The sequence below is a fragment of the Corythoichthys intestinalis genome, chromosome 17 (assembly GCF_030265065.1).
Source record: "Corythoichthys intestinalis isolate RoL2023-P3 chromosome 17, ASM3026506v1, whole genome shotgun sequence".
NCBI classification, from domain to species: Eukaryota; Metazoa; Chordata; class Actinopteri; order Syngnathiformes; family Syngnathidae; genus Corythoichthys; species Corythoichthys intestinalis.
This window is the reverse complement of record NC_080411.1, coordinates 17,192,543-17,216,440: the sequence shown is the minus strand read 5'-3', so window position 1 is coordinate 17,216,440 and position 23,898 is coordinate 17,192,543. Positions and strand designations below refer to the sequence as shown.

The 23,898-nt window shown below is 39.5% G+C and overlaps 1 protein-coding gene across 2 annotated transcripts in view; it reads left to right on the top strand.

The window, feature by feature from the left end:
- tnpo1 (transportin 1) overlaps positions 1–23,898 on the top strand; it is a 56,337-nt gene that overhangs the window by 26,518 nt on the left and 5,921 nt on the right. Inside the window, exons 7-20 of one of the 2 annotated variants that reach the window (XM_057818676.1) lie at positions 2,434–2,556; positions 4,125–4,243; positions 4,407–4,467; positions 7,666–7,837; positions 7,917–8,069; positions 10,354–10,579; positions 10,698–10,869; positions 10,962–11,048; positions 11,118–11,225; positions 14,818–14,976; positions 15,050–15,137; positions 15,217–15,315; positions 16,276–16,371; positions 23,719–23,794. In XM_057818676.1, coding sequence (XP_057674659.1) covers positions 2,434–2,556; positions 4,125–4,243; positions 4,407–4,467; positions 7,666–7,837; positions 7,917–8,069; positions 10,354–10,579; positions 10,698–10,869; positions 10,962–11,048; positions 11,118–11,225; positions 14,818–14,976; positions 15,050–15,137; positions 15,217–15,315; positions 16,276–16,371; positions 23,719–23,794 — 1,739 coding nt within the window. The remainder of the gene's footprint in view (positions 1–2,433; positions 2,557–4,124; positions 4,244–4,406; positions 4,468–7,665; positions 7,838–7,916; positions 8,070–10,353; positions 10,580–10,697; positions 10,870–10,961; positions 11,049–11,117; positions 11,226–14,817; positions 14,977–15,049; positions 15,138–15,216; positions 15,316–16,275; positions 16,372–23,718; positions 23,795–23,898) is intronic. The other variant, XR_009061087.1, reaches the window with a different exon arrangement.

The following is a 23,898-nucleotide window of genomic DNA, read 5'->3' as shown; positions in this document are numbered from 1 at the left end:
AGCGACAGGACATGAAAAGTGAAAGCAAAAAATCCTCTCTCCCTCTGTCAAGTCAGCCAAGCGGTGCGTTCAGGTACACCACGCAAAACACATCCGCCACATTAGAACCCGATTCTTTACATTATTACAGGAATTATTATTATTATAACTATCGTCATATCACTGTCGATTTGTATTCATAATTTATTTGTTTTGCTCTGTGTAATTGCTATTTGCAATAACACCAGCAGTATTATTAATGGAATTATAATGTATTCTTATGGAAAATCCTGCTCGACATACGACCATTTCGACTTACAAACAAGATTCTGAAACTAATTAACTTCGTATGTAGAGGTACCACTGTACTCCATGCTTCAGTTTTTGCATTCAAAGCCAAAATAGTCCATGGTTCAGATTTATGAATACGAGCAACCACTTGAAGGCAGCGAACACAAATCGCTACTCGGATTAGTGTCATGTTGTTGTTACTTCAGCAGACTGCAAGGCAATGCTGCTTCATGCTGTCAACTACTGGACGGGAGTAGAAGTGAAGCCGCTGAATTTCCACCAAAAATGGTGTAAATGGTAAATGGTGTTATACTTATATAGCACTTTTCCACCTTTCAAGGCGCTCAAAGCGCTTTACACTATCTCGCCATCTACCTACTGGTGACGCAACACCAGGAGCAAAACACGCGGAAGGATCAATAGATGGATTTTGAATAGAAATGAGAATTGCACGATATAATATCGGGATATACCTCAGAATTTCTTTTTAAAAAAAATAATAAATTAACACCCCTACCCCTTATTTCAAATATTGCGTTGTTGTTTTGCGTGTTGTTACTTTTGTTTTAAATGTACTCATCTTTATAAGGTGACACAAAAAAGCTTTGAATTATTTCTGTCAAGAAAATCACACAAAAAACAAAAACGGGGAAGTGAGGCAAGTCCGAAAGGGATACCAACAATAGGTGAATAGGAGAGCAGGATCATGGCAATGAGCATGATGGGAAAGATTCTGCCCTACGGCGTTTATGTTGCGACTTAAAATGACCATACCACTTATCTTTCGTGTGCTGAACAAGTTTTTGTAAAAAAAGCAAGCTAAAAAATCTTTACACGTCTTTTCGTGTAATTAATTTTTCGTTTATTGAAGCTTTCGTATTCTCAAGGCACCACTGTATATGTTTTTAAATTAATTAAATAATATTGATATATATTTCACATTTTTTTTTTTTTTTTTTTTTTTTAATTAAAATGAGAGTTGTCCGATAATGACTTTCACCAATATCCCGATATTGTCCAAAAATTCGATACAGATATATGCTGTCTTGAATATAACATACTAGTATTATAGCTCATTGTATTGTGATGCCCCACTGGCTGCTTTAATAATGATTATGCTCACATAACAAATCCCAAGCATCTTAGTTTGGAGACATCTAATGGTCAGTAAGCATAACTATTGTAGTAAGCTGTGACCACCCTGTGTACAAAGGCCAAAGGCTTCTACTTTCACTTTGAAAGCAACATGCATATTGGCCCAAAACCGATCGTGAAAAACCATGTCGCTATTATCCGATATTTTAATATGCTTTTATCGGCAGATATTATCCGAAAACTCAAAACTTTATAAACAATAAAATTAGGGCTGTCAAAATTATTGCGTTAACGGGCGGTAATTTTTTTTTTTTTTTTAATTAATCACATCAAAATATTTGATGCAATTAACACACATGCCCCGCTCAAACAGATTAAAATGACAGTGTCATGTCCATTTGTTAATTGTGTTTTTTTGGTGTTTTTTCGCCCTTTGCTGGCGCTTGGGTGCGACTGATTTTATGGGTTTAAGCACCATCCATGAGCATTGTGTAATTATTGACATCAATAATGGCGAGCTATTAGTTCATTTTTTTGTTCGAAAATTTTACAAATTTTATTAACATTAAGAGGAGTTTTAATATAAAATTTCTATAACTTGTACTAACATTTATCTTTTAAGAACTACAAGTCTGTCTATACATGGATCGCTTTAACAGAATGTTAATAATGTTAATGCCATCTTGATTTATTGTTATAATAAACAAATACAGTACTAATGTACAGTATGTTGAATGTATATATCCGTATTGTGTCTTATCTTTCCAACAATAATTTACAGAAAAATATGGCATATTTTATAGATGGTTTGAATTGCGATGAATTACGATTAATTAATTTTTAAGCTGTGATTAACTCGATTAAAAATTTTATTCGTTTGACAGCCCTAAATAGAAAAAAAAAATACTATTAAGAGGATATTGACTATCTTTAGATCAACACAGACTCTAAATGATTGTTCGACTGTCAGAATAGTTGTCGATTAATCTGCTAATCAATTAGTTGACTAACCATAGCAACCCTATGTCCACAACAGAATTACTGTAAACGCCTCTTTCCCGTCTACAGAACCTGTTTGCGCTGGCCACCGACGAGGAGCCAGAGGTGCGCAAAAACGTGTGCCGAGCGCTTGTCATGTTGCTGGAGGTCCGCCTGGACCGACTGCTGCCACACATGCATAACATTGTTGAGGTGAGTCAAACGAATATGTATGAACCCTTTACAGCGGAAATTACTATTTGGGGTCATTTGACAAACTTAAAGGGAAGATGAAGAGTTTGTCATATTTCTGTATACCGTATTTTTCGGACTACAAGTCGCACCTGAGTATTAGTCGCACCAGCCATAAAATCCCCAATGAAGAGAAAAAAACGAAGAAAAAAAAAACGTATATACACGTAAGTCGCACCGGAGTATGAGTCGCATTTTGGGCGGAAATTTACATAATAAAATCCAACACATAGAAGAGATATGTCTTCTTGAAAGGCAATTTAATATAAAAATACAATAGAGAACAACATGCTGAATAAGTGTACAGTGCATGAACAACGAAATGCGAATATACTGTCCTCACCAGGACGCTACAGCTGGAGGTCCGTATAATTTGCTGAATCAATTTTGTCCTCGATACCAAACAGGTTCTCATAAACGTAAATAAATGATGATTAGGTACTATTACAGCAATGACACAAACGGTTAGCATGCGCTAGCATTAGCAAATCGTTCAAACAACCACACAACTGGCTCTAAGTGTCCGATCGCGGGCGGAAAACACACAACAACAACAGAAAAGACGATACACACAAGCGTTGCCTCTGTAGAGATATTTTACAAGCATAAACGAACGTAGGTTCGCAGCCGTGTCTCTCTCTAACTCGCCCACTCACTCAGAGCTGCGTAGCTGTCCGTCTTCTTCTGGCTTGTGAGCGCTCTTCTTCACGTAAACAAGTGCGAGTGTGCCCCCACATAGGTGTGAAAGCATCACAAACTAAAAGCATGCATTTCAATATAAACAAGTCAATAATACAATTGAACACACATTGCCAAAGGCAGAATGCGAACGTGGCCATAGCTATTAAGAGTTATTTAGATAACTATAGCATAAAGAACATGCTAACAAGTTTACCAAACCATCAGTGTCACTCCAAAACACCAAAATAACATGTGAAATGATATCAATAATGTGTTAATATATTCACACATAAGTCGCTCCTGAGTATAAGTCGCACCTCCCCCCCCCCCCCAACTATGAAAAAAACTGCGACTTATAGTCCGAAAAATACAGTAATTTGACGGATTTTTAAACTTTGGACGTTTTCGTTTTAATGACTGTCATTTCTAACTGTCATAAAAACTGGGCAGCAGTCTGGACATCCCTGTCATACATTATTGTTAAATAATCGTATTATTTTGTAATTATGAATTATTGTATTTTTTAATCAGTCAATACGTTCATAAATAAATCAAATGTTTGTCAAGACAATGCTATTTCTGGCATGCTATGATCTGCTGGTAGGTAAGCTTATGCAGGCCACTTTTCTGTTTATGTACGGGTCACTTCCTGTTGATTTTGGGGCATTTTCAGGTCATTTCATGTTTGGTTGGGGGGGGGGTTTCTGGGTCACTTCCTGTTGATTCTGAGGCATTACAATGAGAATTAAACTCTGGTTATGTCCCAAAATACACTTAAAAAAAAAAAAAAATCATAGTTTTTAATGACTGCTCTATAAAAGCTCAACGAGTGAACTTTACTGTGGCAGTACATGCTTCAGAGGACACAAGACCAGGATGAAAACGTGGCGTTGGAGGCCTGCGAATTCTGGCTGACGTTAGCTGAGCAGCCCGTCTGCAAGGAAGTGCTGTGCGGGCACCTGTCCAAGTAAGAAGCGATCGATGCGAGGGTCGCGGATATCATCCCCCGACCCTGGCGGCTGATTAAGACGGCGTCACTTGACCTCAGCCGTAAACATCCGTCATGCCAACCCGCCGTCGCCGGTGAGTAATGGGTTGTCCTTGCCTTTTTGTCACGTCCTCACCCGCAGGCTCACTCCGGTGCTCGTCAACGGGATGAAGTACTCCGAGATAGACATCATCATGCTCAAGGTCAGTCGGTACGGTTCGGTTTGAACGCGAGTTGACCCACGAACCCCGGATGTGGCATTGGGCTGAAGTCATTACATTGGGAAAATGTTTGCAGTATAACTAAAAACTTTCAGAAGCACAGGTTTACAGTACATTCCACAATATAGAGCAGACATGTCCAAAGTCCGGCCCGGGGGCCAAATGCGGCCCGTGGTCAAATTTCATCCGGCCCCCCCAGCCTCTGTCATAAAATCAATAACGTCTGGCCCGAACACAGACTTAATGAATTGGTCAGCAGTACTGCAACCTTCATATGAAGTAGCTTACACACAAAATGCTGCCCCTCATTTACCCACTAAAAGGCAGCAGCATTTTAACCCTTCATTGCCAAATGTATCACATTTGATACAACTAAAATTCCACGATTTTGAGACTAATTTAGAATTTTGACATTTCTTTTTGAAAAAAAAATGATGGATGCAAGTCAACACATGCATCTGCAGGTTCCATGAGAAAAAAACACATGATTTAGCATGGGTTATAGATATAGAGCGCTTATTACACATATTCATTTTGACTTTTCTTTTAACAAATTTGAAAAAAAGGTTTCATTAGGACCTTATTTTTCAAATTTAGGGATTCTCTGATAATTGCTTGATGTTGGAGGCAAGCAACATTACTCCATGTGACCCATTACTTCCATTTTCTAAAATGGTGACAATCAACAAAAAAAGAAAGTTGACTGTGACGGCCGACGCTTCAAGGATAGGTGGAAATTAGACCAGTTCTTCACTAAAATACGCAACAACTGTGTCTGCCTCATTTGCGAAGAGACGTCGCTGTTTTTAAAGATTTCAATGTGAGGCGATATTACCAAACAAGACACGCTGACATGTACGACAAGACTACAGGGAAGATACGCAGCGAGAAATTGAAGCAAGTTGAAGCTAGTTTAATGTCACAGCAGCAGTATTTCGCAAGAGCCCGAGAGTCGAAAGAGAAAAAAAATAAGCAAATGTGACAAACTGAATGGCTTGCTAAAATTTGCTTAAATATATTGTTCTACGTAAAGGACGACAGCCAAGGTCGGCCCCCGGCATTTTTCCCACACCAAATCTGGCCCCCTTTGCAAAAAGTTTGGACACCCCTGATATAGAGCATACCTGACTACTGTTGTCACGATACTAAAATTTTCAACTCGATATTGATTAAAAAAAAAAAAAAGTACTCGATACCATTTTCGGTATTGCATTAATGAAAATACTGAAATAAAATCTTATTTAACTCTTTGTGCCATTGACAATGACTGATGTCCTATCATGTGGTGTCCAATTATCTGTCTGCTATGAGTTGAAAGTACTTTGTCTCTATTAGATGTCCAATCCATTTATAGGGGGAGGGCTGGTAGCGAATGGGTATTGCGCCATCAATCACAGCCAATAAGTTAATAGAAACTAAATTAACCTTTTAACACCTGAGTATTTTGTCCAAATTTGCATGCCTTTGATGTTGTCTTTGTATTTTAAAGAAAAAATTCTTCACAATGACATGGTTGGTTCCCTTTTTTCAGGACACCATAACCTTCATGTCTAAACTGTTGTTTGGTCTCGTTGTGAGGTTAGGTATTGCACCCATCACCTTATCAAAAGTACAGTACATACACATGCAATCAAGCTCCCTGAACACACACATCTATACACAAATTGAAAAGATTGACAGTGAAAAATAAAATATAAACATAAGAAAAAAAGGCTTTTCAAAAATATTGGCAATAAACTCATTCAGTTAAATTTTTTCAGGCATGTACTCGGTTCCCCCTTGAACAAGAAAAAGGGTTACATCATACACTACGTCACCCAGCCAACTCTTCCGCCCTTTGCGCTGTCAGCCTGTCACTCTTCCCAACTCGCCGACTCATCCAGAGAAAACGACGACAAATCTGGTCCATCCTCGAGTTTTTGAAATAATGTATTAGCTTGCGCTAAATTTGGTTTTCGATTCATTCTGCACGTTTCACAGTCGCTTGCTCAATCCAACCGGCCGTCACTCGCTACCCCGCGTCCGTCCTTCGTGTCCTCACAGTGGCTCCTGGGATATGTAGTTTTTCGTGGTGCATTCGGTTTTGAAAAAGGACAAGAAATGATGGAAATATGGACATAAAAACGTTGTCCACGCAGCATTTAAATGCTTATTTATGAGGGCAATGAAACTCAAATGACATTATCTCCCATTTTACTTGGTCGATTAACTTCAAGTAAAAATGGGCGTGGACCTCAACTTCCGCACTTTCAAATGAGACCAACTGGTGACACCTGGTTGATGTAATTACCAAAGATGGTATGCGTAAACGTGTTGCAGACACATCCGGTGTTAAAGGGTTAAAATATCCTACAAGTCACTTCCTATTGATTTCGGAACATTCCTAGATCTTTTCCTGTTGATTTTGCGTCAATTCCAGGCCACTTCCTCTTCATTTTGGGTCACATCCTGGCTATGAATGCTCTTCTTTCAGTGCCAATAACGGCGACCGACGTTTTGACTGCTCAAAATGGGTTGGACGTATATCGCCATCCATCAATGGCAGCATGTGCGTTGGAAAGGATAATGTAAAATATGTAAAATGTAATGTAAAATATCTTCCATTACTCTCAAGAGGAGTAGAAAATTCAAATTTGACCCATGACAACAATTTACTGGTGACCCGCGGTTGCGCAAAAACCTATAACTGAGTATCGATACTTTTGCTATCAGATATCCTATCAGGAAACAACATTCCAGTATCGATATTTTGATACTTTTGACAACCCTACACCTGACTATAAGCCATAATACCCAAATTTAACAAGAAAAAAATACACATAAACTGTACCTGATTAGAAACCATTAATGTAACCCTTTTCTATATAGAACATTTTCATTTTCATCCACCCTTTTTGTGTATAGATTATATGAATTGGATGAAAAAATTACCAAAAAAAATGCATTTAGGTATTTAAAAAAAAATTGTCATCAGCAATGAAAGGGAGCTTTTTTTGTTTTTACTTCGGGGCGAAGAACACTCATTTTTGCAAACGTTAGGGGCAATATTGAAAGAGACCGCGACACGTACATTTTTGGAATGGTTAGAATCTTGTCAAAGTGCGTGGTCTGTGATAACACTACAATTATATGCAGGGAGCATTGCTTTGCTAAAAATGATCATTGAAAATTTCAATCTAGGGCGACATCGAGGAGGACGAGGCCATCCCCGACAGCGAGCAGGACATTCGCCCTCGCTTTCACCGCTCCCGCACGGTCGCCCAACAGCACGAAGGCGACGGCATCGAGGATCAGGTGGAAGACGATGACTTAGACGACGATGACGACGAAACTATTTCGGATTGGAACCTCCGTGAGTCCCCGAAGACGGGTATTTTTGGTAGAGGTGGACAAATTTGGCCAGACCTGAGCCGGCCGTCGCCCGTTTTCAGGCAAATGTTCGGCGGCCGCCTTGGACATTCTAGCCAACGTGTTTCGGGACGACTTGCTGCTGCACATTCTGCCGCTTCTCAAAGAGCTGCTCTTCCATCCCGACTGGGTCGTCAAGGAGTCGGGCATCCTCGTACTGGGAGCGATAGCTGAAGGTAACTATTAATCCTTAACCCTTTCAGGGATGGTGGTGACGAAAGTACACAGCTTTTCAACAGCCTTTACCCTTATATCTGGTAAGGACTATCTTTACCAAATAAAAAGAGTTTTATTACCAATTACTATTATACAGTGGTACCTCAATATAAGATCCTTTTGACATCCGATGTAAAATTTGACTCGTCATGTTTGTCTCGACTTATGACGACATGCTCGAAATATGACTATTTATGACAGTGTCACAATTTCATTGCTTTCCAGCAAGACGGACGAACGGCAGATTTTCTTGTGAGAAAAATCAACATGGGTACCAAGAAGATTAGTGCAGGTGGTGGGAAAAGGTTACGCTTACCATTGAAATTAAGAATGAAATGATGGAAAAATATCAGCGTGGTGTGTGCATCAGTGAACTGGCCCGACTATTTGGCAGGAATATGTCTACGATCTCGAGGACGACTCTGTGTTATTATTAGTATTATTGTAAGATCAGCAAGGAAGTCGCCAATTTCGTCAGGTTTTTAATCATTTTTCAGAAATTGAGCAACACAACACGGCATCTCTCCGCCGTTGCCAACGCCAACATGAAAAGAGTAAAAAGTTCCCACTCTTCCGCACCTCTCTCACCCTCTCATCAGTCACACGGTGCGTTCAGGAACAGCATGAATAACACAACTGCCACATTAGAACCCGATTCGTTACATTATTATTATTAATTTTCCGATTTGTATTCATAATTTATTTGTTTTGCTATTTGTAATTGTACCTGCAGTATTCATTAAGGATTTAGCGTGGAACAAATTGATCGAATTATGTATTCTTAAGGGAAAATCCCGCTCAACATACGACCATTCCGACTTACAAACCAGGTCCTGGAACAAATTAAATTTGTATGTAGAGGTACCACTGTATGTGTATATATATATATATATTTTTAACCGAACCCCTTGATGCTTCTTGTACCAAATTAGGCACGTATCACACTAAAGTAGCATCAATACTTTTTTTTAAACTATAGTTGCAGCTAATCATCCATAAAATTGTATTTTATTATCTTTTGTGTGTGCGTGTGTGTGTGTGGGGGGGTTGTTTTTATTTATTACTTACTAAATTAAGCATCTACAGTCTTTTCCGCACTATAAGGCGCACCTAAAAGCCTAAAAGTTTTCTCAACAGCCGACAGTGCATTTTGTAATCCTGTGCGCCTTATATAAGAATATATTTAGCCGCAACAGGTCTCACAGCAACTCGGAGCGCAGCTCCATCTAATGGACGCATAACGTAACCCCAGCTTCTACTGTAGTGTCTATTCTATGTGCCTTATATATGAAAAATGTTTTTAACCCCTTCAGACCTGAGCATGCTGCTGAAGGACATGAGGCATGTCTCTAAACCAATAAATACACTGAGTTTTCTTGCTATTGCTACTTCTGGGAGATTATTTGACGAAACTTTACCTATTGAAATCAAATCATGACGTTTAGCATGCCCTCTTATTTTTGGTTCTTTGAAAATGACAATGAGACAAAACGCAACTTCAGAAAGGCAAACGTAAGTGCTCATTCCTCATTAAAAACACATTAGCATTAACATTAAAAATAACCAATAAAATAATAAAATATCCCAGCCAAAAAAATTGGACTTTGTTCTGGTCTTTGAGTAGAGTAAAAATCTGCAAAGATTTTTTTTTTTTTTTTTTTTGCCCAGGAGAAAAAATGCAGGTCTTAAGAGGATAAATAGGCCATTTATTGAAGATGCGCCTTATAGTGCAGAAAATAGCAAGCAATAACAAGTAAAAGATCCTTAAATCAGATTTTTTTTTCTTTCAAAATATTGGCTTCAAGGCATTAATATGTTTTATAATTATAAATGAATGAATTTATAACTCTGTATAATGTTAGTAAAACCTAAATGAAATTAAAATGAATAAAGACAAAAATGTATATGGTTTACAGCCCCAAGTAACACTCTCGACTTATGTTTTTATTTTTATTTTTTCATGTATTATACTTATTGCTTGCCATTGACAACAATAGACGTCCTATTCATTTAAACCAAGAGGAATTGCTATAATTGTTAGTGTTTCAATGCCATTGACGGCACTCGGCGTCCAATCCGTTTGGACGAGGAGGGGCAAATGAACCTCCCAGTCCAAATGGATTGGACGTCTAGCACCATCAATGGCGGCCTATGTTAAATGAGTGCCCCTGAAGGGGTCAAAAAAAGATGATTGGTGCTTGAAATGGTCAAATATTACAAACGTTTTTGGGCTACTGTCTCTAGGCTGCATGCAGGGAATGATCCCGTACCTCCCCGAGCTGATTCCTCACCTGATCCAGTGTCTGTCAGACAAGAAGGCCCTGGTGCGCTCAATTACTTGCTGGACGCTGAGTCGCTACGCCCACTGGGTTGTCAGCCAGCCCCCCGACGTCTACCTGAAGCCTCTCATGACCGAGCTACTCAAGCGCATTCTGGATAGCAACAAGCGCGTGCAGGAGGCTGCTTGCAGGTACCTATTAGTGTTATCTCTTTGGTGCCCAATCCAATTTCAACTGGGAGGGGCTGGTAGATCACAGAGATTGACTGACAATTACTAACAATTTATTTTTATTGCGCTCTCCTTTCAGCGCCTTTGCCACCTTGGAGGAGGAGGCGTGCACGGAATTGGTGCCCTACCTGGCTTTCATTTTGGACACGCTGGTGTTCGCATTCAACAAGTACCAGCACAAGAACCTTCTCATCCTTTATGACGCCATCGGAACGCTCGCCGACTCGGTGGGACACCATCTCAACAAACCGGTATGCTACAAGCGATACGGGACGTTGATGGCACCGGATGTGCAAACCATTTGAACGGGTCAGTGTCAGCTCATCCCATGTTCTTGTGTCAGGAATACATCCAGATGTTGATGCCGCCTCTGATCCAGAAGTGGAACCAGCTCAAGGATGAAGACAAAGACCTTTTCCCTTTGTTAGAAGTGAGTAACATCCAAGTGCGAGACAACTGTGTGTGATTTCTCAGTTTGACTGCCTTTGCTTCCCTTCAGTGCCTTTCATCGGTAGCCACTGCTTTGCAGAGCGGCTTCTTGCCCTATTGCGAGCCCGTGTACCAAAGATGCGTCAACCTGGTCCAGAAGACCCTTGCTCAAGCCATGGTGGGTGAGCATACTAAATAAGATGAGATAATCCTTTATTGATCAGCCATAGGGGAAATTCGGGGATTGTAGCAGCATTCGAAACTACAGCATAGTCAAACATATAAAATATTAGAAAAATTTAAAAAATAAAGGTATATTCACTAATGTATATGGGTAAAGGTATATATTAGGGCTGTCCCAAACGATTATTTTTTTCTCTCTATTAGTCTGCAGACTTTTTTAACAATTAGTCGACTAGTTTATTAATTTTATGAACCTTTTTTTTTTTTTTTTTTTTACTAATTCAATTTTATTTGTATAGCCCTATATCACAACAAGGTTGTCTCAGAGGGCTTTGCAGAGTCAATATGACACACAGTCAGAAACAGTAGGTGAATTAGATGAAGTTCATATCCTGGGCAAACTCCATCAGACCCTCCATGGCAGCAAGGGAAAAATGAGAAACCTTGGGGAGAACCACAGTCAGGAGAGATCCACTCCCAGGGCGAACAGGCTATAGATGCACCAGGACTGATGGTGGGTATTAGCAGCAAGAGGTCCAGTTTGTAGAGATGCAATGGAGTGACGAAACAAGAGGGGGTCCATCTAACCAGATGAGATGGTGGGGGGGGGGGGGGGGGCAACAGGACGTCCATCCAGCCAGGGGTCAGGATAGTCAGGAGGCTGCGGCTGAAAAATAGCCCCTCCCCTCTGGGGGAGAGGGAAAGGGGGCACCGGGTGACTAGTGATGAAGAGACTAGTCAACTAGATATTAGAATTACAAAAGAGAAATAATGTAAAGACAAGTGGTAGGTAGAGTAAGAAACGGGAGATAGGACTCAGTAGCTGTACTTCCCCCAGCATTATAGCTTCTAGTGCAGCTTAGACTGAACTGTGAGTCTAGTCAGTTTTCAACTAGCCTGACCATAAGCTTTGTCAAATGGGAACGTTTTTAGTCTAATCCTAAATGTACAGACTGTGTTGGCTTCTTTAATACTAGCTGGAAGGTGATTCCATAAGACAAGAGCTTGGTAGCTTAAGGCTCTAGCTCCTAATGTACTGAGACCCTGAGGAACTACCAGTAGACTTGCATTCTGAGAACGAAGTGTTCTGTTGGGGCGGTATGGAGCCAGCGCATCGGTTAGCTAAGCTGGCCCCAAACCATTAATGGTCTTAAATGTAAGAAGGAGGATTTTAAATTTAATTCTAAACTCGACTGGAAGCCAGTGAAGGGCTTGGAGCACAGGGGCGATGTGCTCTCTTCTATTAGTTCCCGTTAGTCTTGCTGCTGCGTTCTGGACTAGCTGAATACCTTTTAGGGAACTTTTAGGACAAGCTGCAAGTAATGAGTTAGTTATCCAATCTAGATGTTACAAACGTGTTAATTTTCTGCATCGTTTTTAGTCAGAATATTTCTAATTTTGACTAATCTTGCAATTACTTTTTTTAACGATTATTGATTCACAAAAAACATTTTGGAACAGTTATTCATTATTGAAGTAAAAATAAACTTATAAATAACAATAATAAATCACAAATAAACAATGAGGTCAAATGCTGATGGCATTAACTAGTGCAAAAGAATGGAATGTAAACAGATTCAGAAAACTGATTTCACTGTTCCAACAGGATTCAAAACAATTCTTTCTCTTTTTGTGGTATGTCTATATTGTTCACAGCATTAGAGTGAGCACCAGCAGAGTAGATAAATAAATGTCACGTATCACTGTATTGAAGTAGATGAAAAAAAAAATGAATGATGCACGTTGATACGACGCTACGATGGAGTATTAGGGCCAAATAAATAAATTGCAGAAAAAAAATAATTAAAGTCGTAATATTGCTACGAGAAACAAGTCTCATTATTACGTAGGTTTAATGTAGCTGTGAGTAGCTAAGCACTTTACATACATGTACAGTACATTCGCTGGGAGCTACAATGAAGCATTAATATAAATTCTTCTATTGAATAATATTTAATGTATATTATTAAGCAAAATAATAAGGATTTCCTTATATGTACAACAATTTTAAAACACAAGATGCTTTCAATACTGTTGATTTTAACTGAAGCGGCAACGCACTAGTACGTAGCTGCTTATTCAGCTACATTATTCCGACATTAGCCCCTAATACTCTGTTGTATGACCCACATAAAGGCAACTTCAATACAAAATGTCATTATATAGACCTACGATTCGGCAGCGTCTTGTCTCCTGCCGTCTTCCAAAATTATACCTGGGTGACTGCGCTTCAGGTGTTCATTCACGGCCGCCGTGATATGCAAGCTTGGCATTGTAGAGACTGCACACGACAGTGTACTCTCCTTTGTTTTGTTAAAATAAGTCCATGCTTTGGTCACTCTGGTGTGCTTTGTGCCGCTTTTCCCGCTTGAATACCGAGTGTCCGCCATTCTCAACTCTCCACGCACAATCTTTTTAACCCTTTATCAACCGTCACCTGGATGGCGTGCTTGTTGACACATTTACGTCAAAGATTGACGTCGACTAGTTGGGACAGCTCTAGTCTATACAACTAAAACAAGTAGACGTACCGTATTTTTGCCTTGGAGCCTTGTCTTAACCAACTCAGCCAGCAGGGTTCCAGAATAGCAGCTTCAATGTTGCAAACTATTTAGCTTTCTTTCCAAACCTGTCAAACCACAAATGGTTAACCTTAAATGGTTCTTCCATAGTAGCACCGAGGGTCTTCTCTTGACAAACGTTGATGTGTACCTGTAATATATACGTAGCCTCGGGAATGGCACCGCTAAGAACGCACTTGGAAACTGAGTATGTTTGGTTAACAGCTCACTCACGCTAGTAAGTAGAGACTGAACACACGCAAAGCGGAAATGTCGCTCAGGTTGCTGAACGAAACATTGAAGCATGATAGTTAGCAGTAAAATCCCTAAATTAGCAGCTTCATTCATTGTTGTTCAGCCTTCACCGTGTACAGACGCACTCTCTGAGCTCCTAAAGCACTCTCTTATCTTAACCGATAAGCGCTCAGGGCCAGCAAGCTCGACTCCCAGACTAGTATGGCTCCAAAGAATTTGAAACCTGGAGACTTGGATGAAATAAAATCCTCCATACAGAAGTTGGAGGTCTCCTTGACTGGCTTGATTCAAAACCAGAATCAAGAAATCGTCAGAGAGCTCCAGTTAATTCGTGCTGAAAACGTGATGCATAAATGTCTGGGACATGACAAAGCCATAACCTTGTACGTCCTGAAATTAATCGAGCCGCTTGACTGGACGCTGAGTTACTAAACCCAGATTGTTGATTGTGCTATTGTACCGTTTTGTGGCCATCTGATGTATGTACCATGTCTGTATGTGCGTCTTTAGTTGTATGGGAGACGGGAAACTGATAAGCATATGCTTCCTCCCGTCCGCCTTTGTCTTCTTCTTCGGTTCCTTCGGGCAAATCATATCACATTTTGTAATTGTCAATGATTGTCAATGATACCGATGATGATGACGATAAAATTTCATTTTATTTCATTTAATTAATAAAGCCGCAAGATTCAAAGGTTATAATCTGAAAAATATGGCAATTTTGGGAGATCTAGTAAGATTTGGGCGTTCAAAATATTGTCTGTCCTCCAGCTTTACCAGTCACAACCAGAGCAGTACGAAGCACCAGACAAAGACTTCATGATTGTGGCTTTGGATCTTCTCAGCGGTCTGGCCGAAGGTTTGGGAGGCACCATCGAGCAACTTGTTGCCCGGAGCAACATCCTCACCCTTATGTACCAATGCATGCAGGTGAGGTTCTTGATGTCAACCTTGCACCACTACTCGGCAACCTGCACGTTCTTGTTGTTTTTCCCCCACTTAGGACAAAATGCCCGAAGTGCGTCAGAGTTCCTTTGCTTTGCTGGGGGATCTAACCAAGGCCTGTTTCCAGCATGTCAAACCATGCATTGGTACGCTTGTTACTGCCGGCGAAACGTGAAGACGAGCACGTGCTCCGCTGATTGGCTTTTATTCTTTTCTTTTATTCAGCTGACTTTATGCCCATACTGGGTACTAATTTAAATCCTGAGTTTATATCCGTGTGCAACAATGCAACGTGGGCAATAGGAGAGATTGCCATACAAATGGGTGAGTACATTTTTTTTTTTTTTTTTTATTGTTCACTGTAGTGGTTCAATAGTTGACACTAAAGAACTTTATTAATAGAGCAAGTGACGGTTTTGGTCATTAAAAAGACCATTACATATTTTTAAGTTATTGTATTCATATGATGATTTTCAATTATAAATAAATTTGTAATAATGTTAATCATAATAAAAACTAAATGAATAAAAACAGTAATACACACTGTTGTTTTTTCGCAGCGTATTTAACTTATCGCATGCAATTGACAAAGAGAGATGTCCAATTCATGTTGGCTGGGAGGGATGGCCATGAATGTTTCTTTTTTTAGCCATTGACGGAGGTAGACGTCCAATCAATTTTGACAGGGAGGGATCAATGAACGTTGGTTGGTTATTGAATAAAGGAATGAATGTTCAATAGCTGTAATTTGTGCATGAAAGGTTTAAAAATACTCTTGTTGAATTTTTTAAGATCAAAATATTTGACAATGATACTTTTTTCCCACTATTGTGACCTGCACAACAGCATTGAAATATTCCTGTTTTTGGTAGAAGTGACAGTGATAGAGTTTGGACAACCTCATTGGCTACCATTGACGGCGAAAGTGGTCCAATCCATCTCAACTCCCATTTTAAATGAATTGGACCCCTTTTGTCATCAACGGCAGCCAATTAGTTAAATGATGTTTGTCCTCTTCTTGGTTCTTGGTAGTTGATCTACAGCCAAAAACTATTTCTACAACCAGGTTTTTTTTTTACTTTATGATTTCCTGCTTAGTGCCATTTTCTTTCAATTCTAGTTTTACATCACTGGCACTAAGAGTTAAAGTTGAAGCTGGTTTGGTTCATTTTTGCAGTATTGCCTAAAACTGGCATTTGTACAGATGTGTGTAGACTTTTTCCATACCCACTGTTCACGTGTCTTTGTTAAAAATCCTCTTCATCTTCTTGTTTGGTCGGCCAGGGCCTGAAATGCAGCCGTATGTTGCAGTGGTGCTGCACCAGCTGGTGGAAATCATTAACAGGCCCAATACGCCGAAAACGCTTCTGGAAAACACAGGTACCACACTGTGGCGGTACTGAGCCGGGCCCAAAGCGGCTGCCACACACTCACACGGAAATGCAAAAACACATGCATACATACACGTAGAGCGTCAAACATACTGGTTCTTCTGCCCTTCTTTTAGGTATGCTAGCAATTTAAGTTATGCTAGCAATTTAAGTTAATAAAGAGCAGAGCAGTGATTCCCAACAACAGCCGAAAAAAAAGTGCACCCATCATAGTCCTGCAAACCGTTTTCTGTTTTAAGTTAGAGACTTCATTTATCTAACATTTCTAAAACAAAATGTCTCCCTAGAACAGGGGTGTCCAATCTATGACCCGTTTCCCAGTTTTGATTGGCCCGCAACAAATGATGTAAGTATCATTGGCTAGAGACAAGAAGCTTCAATTTAGCCTACATTCTGTTGCACTTCCTAGCTTTAACAACAGATAGAGCTAGTCACTTAAACAGTTCCACTCCATTAGGGCAGTGACCCCAACCACCGGTCCGAGGAGCGGTACCGGTCCTTGTCGCATTTGCTATTGGGCCGCAGAAAAATAATAAATCATTCGTTAAAGACCGCAATCTGGCCTGTGCCTCTTTAAGTATCAATATGCCTGTCTACTCTATTAATTAATCCGAGTACAGAGTTGTGTACGTCGCCATCTAGTGGTTGGCCGCCATTACTGGGGTTGGCAACCCAGCGTCAGTCAATGTAAACCACAGGTGTCAACCGATTCCAGAAAGGGCCAAGTGGGTGCAGGTTTGCTTTCCAACCAATGACGAGGACACCTTTTCACCAATCAGATCTTTTACATGTGTAATCAGTTAAACTTTGTCAGGTGCTGCTTGTTTCAGTAGGAAGTTCATTGGTTAAACTCTCAGTACTCAACGGTATCGATTGGAACAAAATCCAGCACCCACTTGGCCCTTTCTGTAATCTGTTTGACACCTGTGATGTAAACAGTAACGTTATTTGCTGTTGGCTGTGTGCTGCGGGCGGCGACGTCTTTGGACAGCTTTTTTACGGGGAAAATGCCACCTAGTGAGCCAGGAGAGTAGCCTACAACCAAGACCCTGCATAATATGTGGCTAAAAGCTAGCATTATTAGCATCATTATTTCTGTGACCAAGGATCTGTGCCATAAAATTTTAGGAGAGGCCGCTGTTAAAAATGATTCATTGATTCAGCGTATGGTGAGTTACATTTTTCCCGCACTTAATGTTTTTTTGTAGCCCCGTCGTGTGATTTTATATTTACTCTCATTTTCTGCCCTACATTGCCGGTCCGTGGAAAAAAAAAAAAAGGACCATATTACACCGGTCCGTGGTGCAAAAAAGGTTGGGGACTACTGTCTTAGGGGGAAAAACCTAGTAACATGCTGAAATCAATATAGGAAACTGTAGAATGTCAGTATTTTGTTTTACATAAATACAAAAATTGAGGTATGATTTTCTTGACTTTTTGCTGTTGCTGAGCATATACAGTGGTACCTCGACATACGATCCTTTTGACATCTGACATAAAATTTCACTCATCATTTGCCTCAATTTCATTGTTTTATCGCATGACGGATGCATGGCGGATTTTCTCGTGAGAGAAATCAACATAGGTCCCAAGAAGGTTAGTGCAGGTGAAAACAATGTGACTTTTAGCATTGAAATTAAGATGGAAGTGATAGGAAAATATGAGCCTGGTGTGCGTGTGAGTGAACTGGCTAGACAACACTGCTCACCGTTCCCCCCGCCAACAACAGAACACGGAAAGCGACAGTAAGAACATTCCACTCTACTGCACCGCTCGTCAATGACACGGTGCGTTCAGGAACAGCATGCAAAACACAACTGCAACATTAGAACCTGATTCATTACATTAATTTGTTGTTATTATTACTACCTGTATTGTTATTATTCTGATTTATATTTATAATTTATTTGTTTTGCTATGTGTAATTGCTATAAGTAATTGTACTTGCAGTATTTATTACGGATTTAGCATAGGTTTTTGGGCTGTGGAACGGATGAATCAAATTATAATGTGTTTTTATGGAAAAATCCCGCTCGACATACGACCATTTCGACTTACAAACCAGGTCCTGGAAGGAATTAAATTTGTATGTAGCGGTACCATTGGCGTATAGCGGTATATTGCAGCATCCTTTTACTTCTGGATTATTTCGTTGCTTGTAGCACTTAATTCATTCACTGCCATTGACAATTCTAGAAATCAATTCCATTTCAACTGGGAAAGTTGGCATCGATCAAATGATTGCTTTTTTTCTTTTTTTTTTTTTTGCCGATTCCGATCTTCTGTTTAACAAATGAAAGTGGACGGATTTCAAGTTGCACCTGGGAGAGAAATGTTTGGACACCTCTGGCCTAGAAGCTTCGTTGTGACAGTTTTACCAACCGGAATAATGTACCTGATTGCCACAAATGACGTTAAAAAATGGAAAAAAAGAATAATAATCATTTGTAAAGTTATCTTCTGTAAACCACAACTTACTACCGCCACCCAGTAGGCTATGACATTGACACTGACAGATGTCCAATCTGTTTTAACTAGGAGGGATGCCAGAGACCATTGGATTAGATGTGTATTGACAGCAAATTAGTTACTATGGACTACCATACTACGCTGTCTAAAACATCTTGAAAAACCGCAATCAGTCATACAACAGTTTCAGAACTTGCATTACTGCTTTACATCACATCCAGTCACGCTAGCGCATTAGCAAACATTTTTGAAATGACGCAAACATTACTCACGCCTAGTTAAACATGACCAAAAAACGTGCCCAGGCACACATTCGCTTACTAGAAGCGTACAAAGCACATTCTAGAAGTTACATATTGGTTCTTCCTCCGTAAAAGAGGAATTGTGTACATGTGTTCCTCTTTGTTTGCCGTCACTTTTATTTCTCGTTCTCTAAATGTCAGTGCATTTCTTCCAATGGATGTTGAATGTTGTTTGGTGCAGGATTTGAGAGTGGGCCGCAAGAATAATAGCGATTACCTTCAAAGCAGCCACTTAGGCTGTAGTTGAACTTTGAACCTCCAAAGTTGAACGCTGTCTATTCCGAATTTTTGGCAATAAATGGATTTTCTGAATTTGGTCTTTTTTTTATTTTTATTTTTTGTAATTTTTTAAATTAAAAAAAAAAATAATTCGAGTAGTGCTCATGAGATACTTTTTCTCCTTCCCACATAATGCGCAAGATACCGTAAATATCATTCTACTGTTACACCCTTAACCAATTGGTCAAAGGTACTATACGGAATAGTGTTGTCACGATACTAACGTTTTCTTCTCGATATTGATACTCAAAAAAGTACTCGATACCAGTTTCTTGTTTTGAGTGTTAAAATCTAGTTAACTGATTAATGTGAAAGATTATTCCACTTACTTTAATAATACTACTTGTTCTTATTGAGCCCATCCTTCTAAAAGTTGATCATTTTTCACCTAAATCAAGAAAAATTTGCTTTCAAAGAATATTTTGAACAATATCTATTCTTGAATTAAGAACATTTCTCACATTTCAAAGATCATACCAATTCATTGCTTAAATGAAGTCTGTTAACAAAAAGTAGCTAGCTGAAAATAAGCTAATTTCAAGAAATCATCGTAAAATTTGAACTTGAACTTGAAGCAGTTGCAGATAATTTCACTTTTTTTTCTAGTGGATTTACACTGAAAACAAGGGAATTTTACTCGTTTTAAAGAGGTGTTTTTTGCAGTGCACTTTTATGTTAAAAGAATTTTTTTCAACCAAATGTCTGAAATGTTTAGCTGCAAAATCGTCAAAAACATCAAAATTGCTTTGTATTTTTACTGGCTCAGATGAAATGCATCTGATTGTGTTGAGTATGTACATAATATTAACATCATCAAAGGCTCTTGAATGGAATCCACAATCCAGATCTTCATTACACCCTTAATTGTTCCAAATAGTAATTGTTGATGATAGGTCTTAATCAGTATTAAAAGACGTACAAAAATCTCACTTGAAGTCTGCGCATATGCATCCCAATTACATTTTTGTTCAACTTTGTAGGCTCTATTTTTATTTTGAAGACAATCCTGCACTGAACTTGTTAAAAAGAAAACTAGCATTATCATCTGCTTTCTGCATGTGTCATTTGACTTTGTTCTCAAAATTTGCCTGTTTGTTTTTAATAAGAATGTTGCATAGCTCTGTGTCTTCTTAAACTCAGGTCCTCGCTCCTTCTCTTCTCTTCTCCCACTCCACTACCTACTCCTCTCTGCTCGGATAGCTCCTCCCTATTCTCCATGTAGTCGGAGTCATGTTATCATTTCTGTTTCAAGAAAATGAGCAGCGACAAAAAAAAAAAAAAACGCACACACACTCCTGTTTGTTGTGTACAATTAACATTGGTGAGTTTAAGGGAGAAATGAGTCACATCATTGATGGTGATCGATGCTGCTTTAAAATTTAAAACAATTTTTCACATTGACCACTCAGTGACTTTTTCATATCACTATTTACGAGAGTGATAGTCAGGAAACTGATCGACAACCTTCCTACTGCCTTAACAGCTTTAATATTTCATAAATGAATTCACTGCCATTGACGGCGATAGAACTAATGCTCGGGAGCCCCTCTCTGTTCATATGGATTAGGCCGGGTGCAAACCGGCCGCATCGCTCTGGCTACGCCCGTCGCCAAATGCTCTTTTGTGTTCATGCTGACCTTCACGTCGCCAAAAGTTGAAGTCTGCGTACGCCGAACAACTTCCGCTTCATGTAATCCTAGACTTCATAATGATATTGACGGGACACGGAGCGCGGAGCCAATTAATAGGGGGCCTGCATTGTTGGCGTGGCCGTCAAAGTCGACAGAGTGGAATCACAGACAAAGAGCTTTTTTTCGTTGAGAATTCTTGTGAATAAATGCTTAAATCCCTGAATTCTTTATAGATATGGATGTAAAATGGTCTCGATTCTTGTTTCAAAGCAAAAAAAAAACATGCGGTTAGCATTTGTTTTATGGTAATATGTCGGAGTACGATGCAAGTCTATTAGTGAATGTGGCGGCCGCCAGATGTAAACAGAGCTTTTCCGGTGAAAATCGTTGTGAATAAATGCTTAAATCCCTGAATTCTTTATAGATATGGACGTAAAACGGTCTTGATTCTTGGTTTAAAGCAAAAAACAACAAGTCCAGTTAGCATTTATTTTACACGACATATGTCGAAGTACGATGCTATTCTGTTAGTCAATGTGGCAGGTGCCATATGTAAACAGGGATTTTCCGGTTAAAATTCTTGTGAATAAATGCTTAAATCCCTGAATTCTTTATAGATATGGTCGTAAAAAAGTCTAGATTCTCGGTGAAAAGTAAAAAAAACGTGCAGTTAGCGTTTATTTTACGTAAATATGTCAAAGAACGATGCTAGTCTGTTAGACAATGTGGCGTCAGCCTTACAATAAAGAGCTTTTAAGTTGAAAATTCTTGTGAAAAAACAAAAGTATAATAATTACCTTGAATCCTTGAACAAATCACTCCTGAGACAATCCTTCCTATTTGTATGCGGAACAGCTTTTGTACGTTTTCAACCTAAATCCGGCGTTGGATCGCTGCATATGTTGCTGTGAACAACTGAAGCGGGTTGTGGGATGGCCCTCTACTTGAAGGCGTGGCGCAGTGAAGCTCGAATCTGACCTGTCAATATCATTATGAAGTCTATGATGTAAAAATAAGTACCATATTTTCCGCACCATAAGGCGCACCTAAAAGCCTTTAATTTTCTCAAACACGACAGTGCGCCTCATAACACGATGCGCTTTATATATGGATGAATATTGGTTAATCATGGCATGACATTCCCTTTAGCGCAGCTTCATCTAATGGATGCATAACACAACCCCAACTACGACGACTACTACTGCTGCGTCTTATAGTGCGGAAAGTACAGTAATATAGCAACTTTAATCCGTCACAGTTGACAACTTTTTTTCTCCTAATATTGCTTCAATCTCCTAATATTACGACAAAAGCAGTTTTGTGTTGATAAAAACCTTGGTTCCATTGTTGCCAACTCCCCAGTAAGGAAAGTAGCTATTGGCTGTCCCAAAAGTCACTGGAAGACGCTATCACCTAATTTGCATAATTGTCAATTTCCATGTTATTGTAATGGATGTTGTTGGAGAGAGGAATAAAGTTGAAGGAGAAGCAAAAAGTGGGTAAACAAAAAAAACAAAAAACAAACAAGCCAAACATCAGAAAGTCGCTAGTTTTGTCGCTAGTCGAAAAAAAAAATTTGAGAGAAGTCGCCAAGTTGGCAACACTTCTTGGTTTGTTGGTCTAAGGCCATGTCTAAACTAGGACGGATTAAGGCGTTAAACGTGTAATTATATAAGCCATGTCGGCTATACGAATGTACCTCTTGTCCAGAGATTCTATTACAAGGAGGAGGGGTGTGTGTAATTTTATAAACCACGGACTCGACGCCTAGTATAGCTGGGTTATCCGTATAATATAAATATTGTCCAAATTACAAGGCAAAAAATTATCCGTCCTAGTGTAGACGTAGCCCAAAGTCTTAGCCCGTGAAACCAAAAAACTTTAAAATCATAATATTACAAGATTAATCTTTTACAATACATGATTTAATTCCAGTAATATTACAACTGTAATCTCGTAATATCACAAAGTATGACTTCATTCTCGTATCAATGCGACTTTAATCTCATATTTTGACATTTTTTCCCCCTTTCTTTCTGTGGGCTGTTGTTGAGTGGATTTTGAAGAATCCGGCAACTGAGGTCCCGTGAATGAGAAAACGTATTTGATTGGCTGCTCCCACGTCATCGCTAAAACTGTCGGTCTTCTCCACGCGGCACGTTATTTCGTCGTGCGGCCTATCTAGTCAAACTGGCTATATCGCATCTCCCGTCGCGAGGCCGTCTGTCACTGCTTCAACGCGCGATTACATTGACTTTGTATGAGAGCCCATAACGCGAACGGAAAAAAAATGAGGCCGGTCGGAACGCAGCATTAGTCGTCTATTTCCGTCAACGGCACCGAAACATTGCAAGGATAAGGAATTTCTCTTGGACGACTTGTCTCTGTCCTACTTGTCAATGTGTTCTCCCTTAAACGTGTTTTGTATGTCCTATTTTTTGCATTCTACCCTCCTCGACTGAAGGGGGCAGTAGTGTGCTAACAACGCCAAAGTGAAATCTTGTGTTTTTTCAGATCATGGACAGATTTTGTTGATTTTTATGTCTTGTGTGTTTTTTCTTTATTTTTTTCTCCTCCCAACCCCCGCCCCTCCTCCTCATTGCTCATGTCTTGGTTGGCGTTTGGTGGTGTGTAACCGTGATTGCGTTACCGTAGCAATAACAATTGGTCGTCTTGGTTACGTTTGTCCTCAAGAGGTGGCACCCATGCTACAGCAGTTTATAAGACCCTGGTGTGTATTATTCAATCTTTTTTTTTTCCAATTCATTCATCTTTTCTCTGTTGCTCTTCTCTCGATCTCTCCTTGCTGTCTCTCTCCTCTCAGAACAAAGTGTT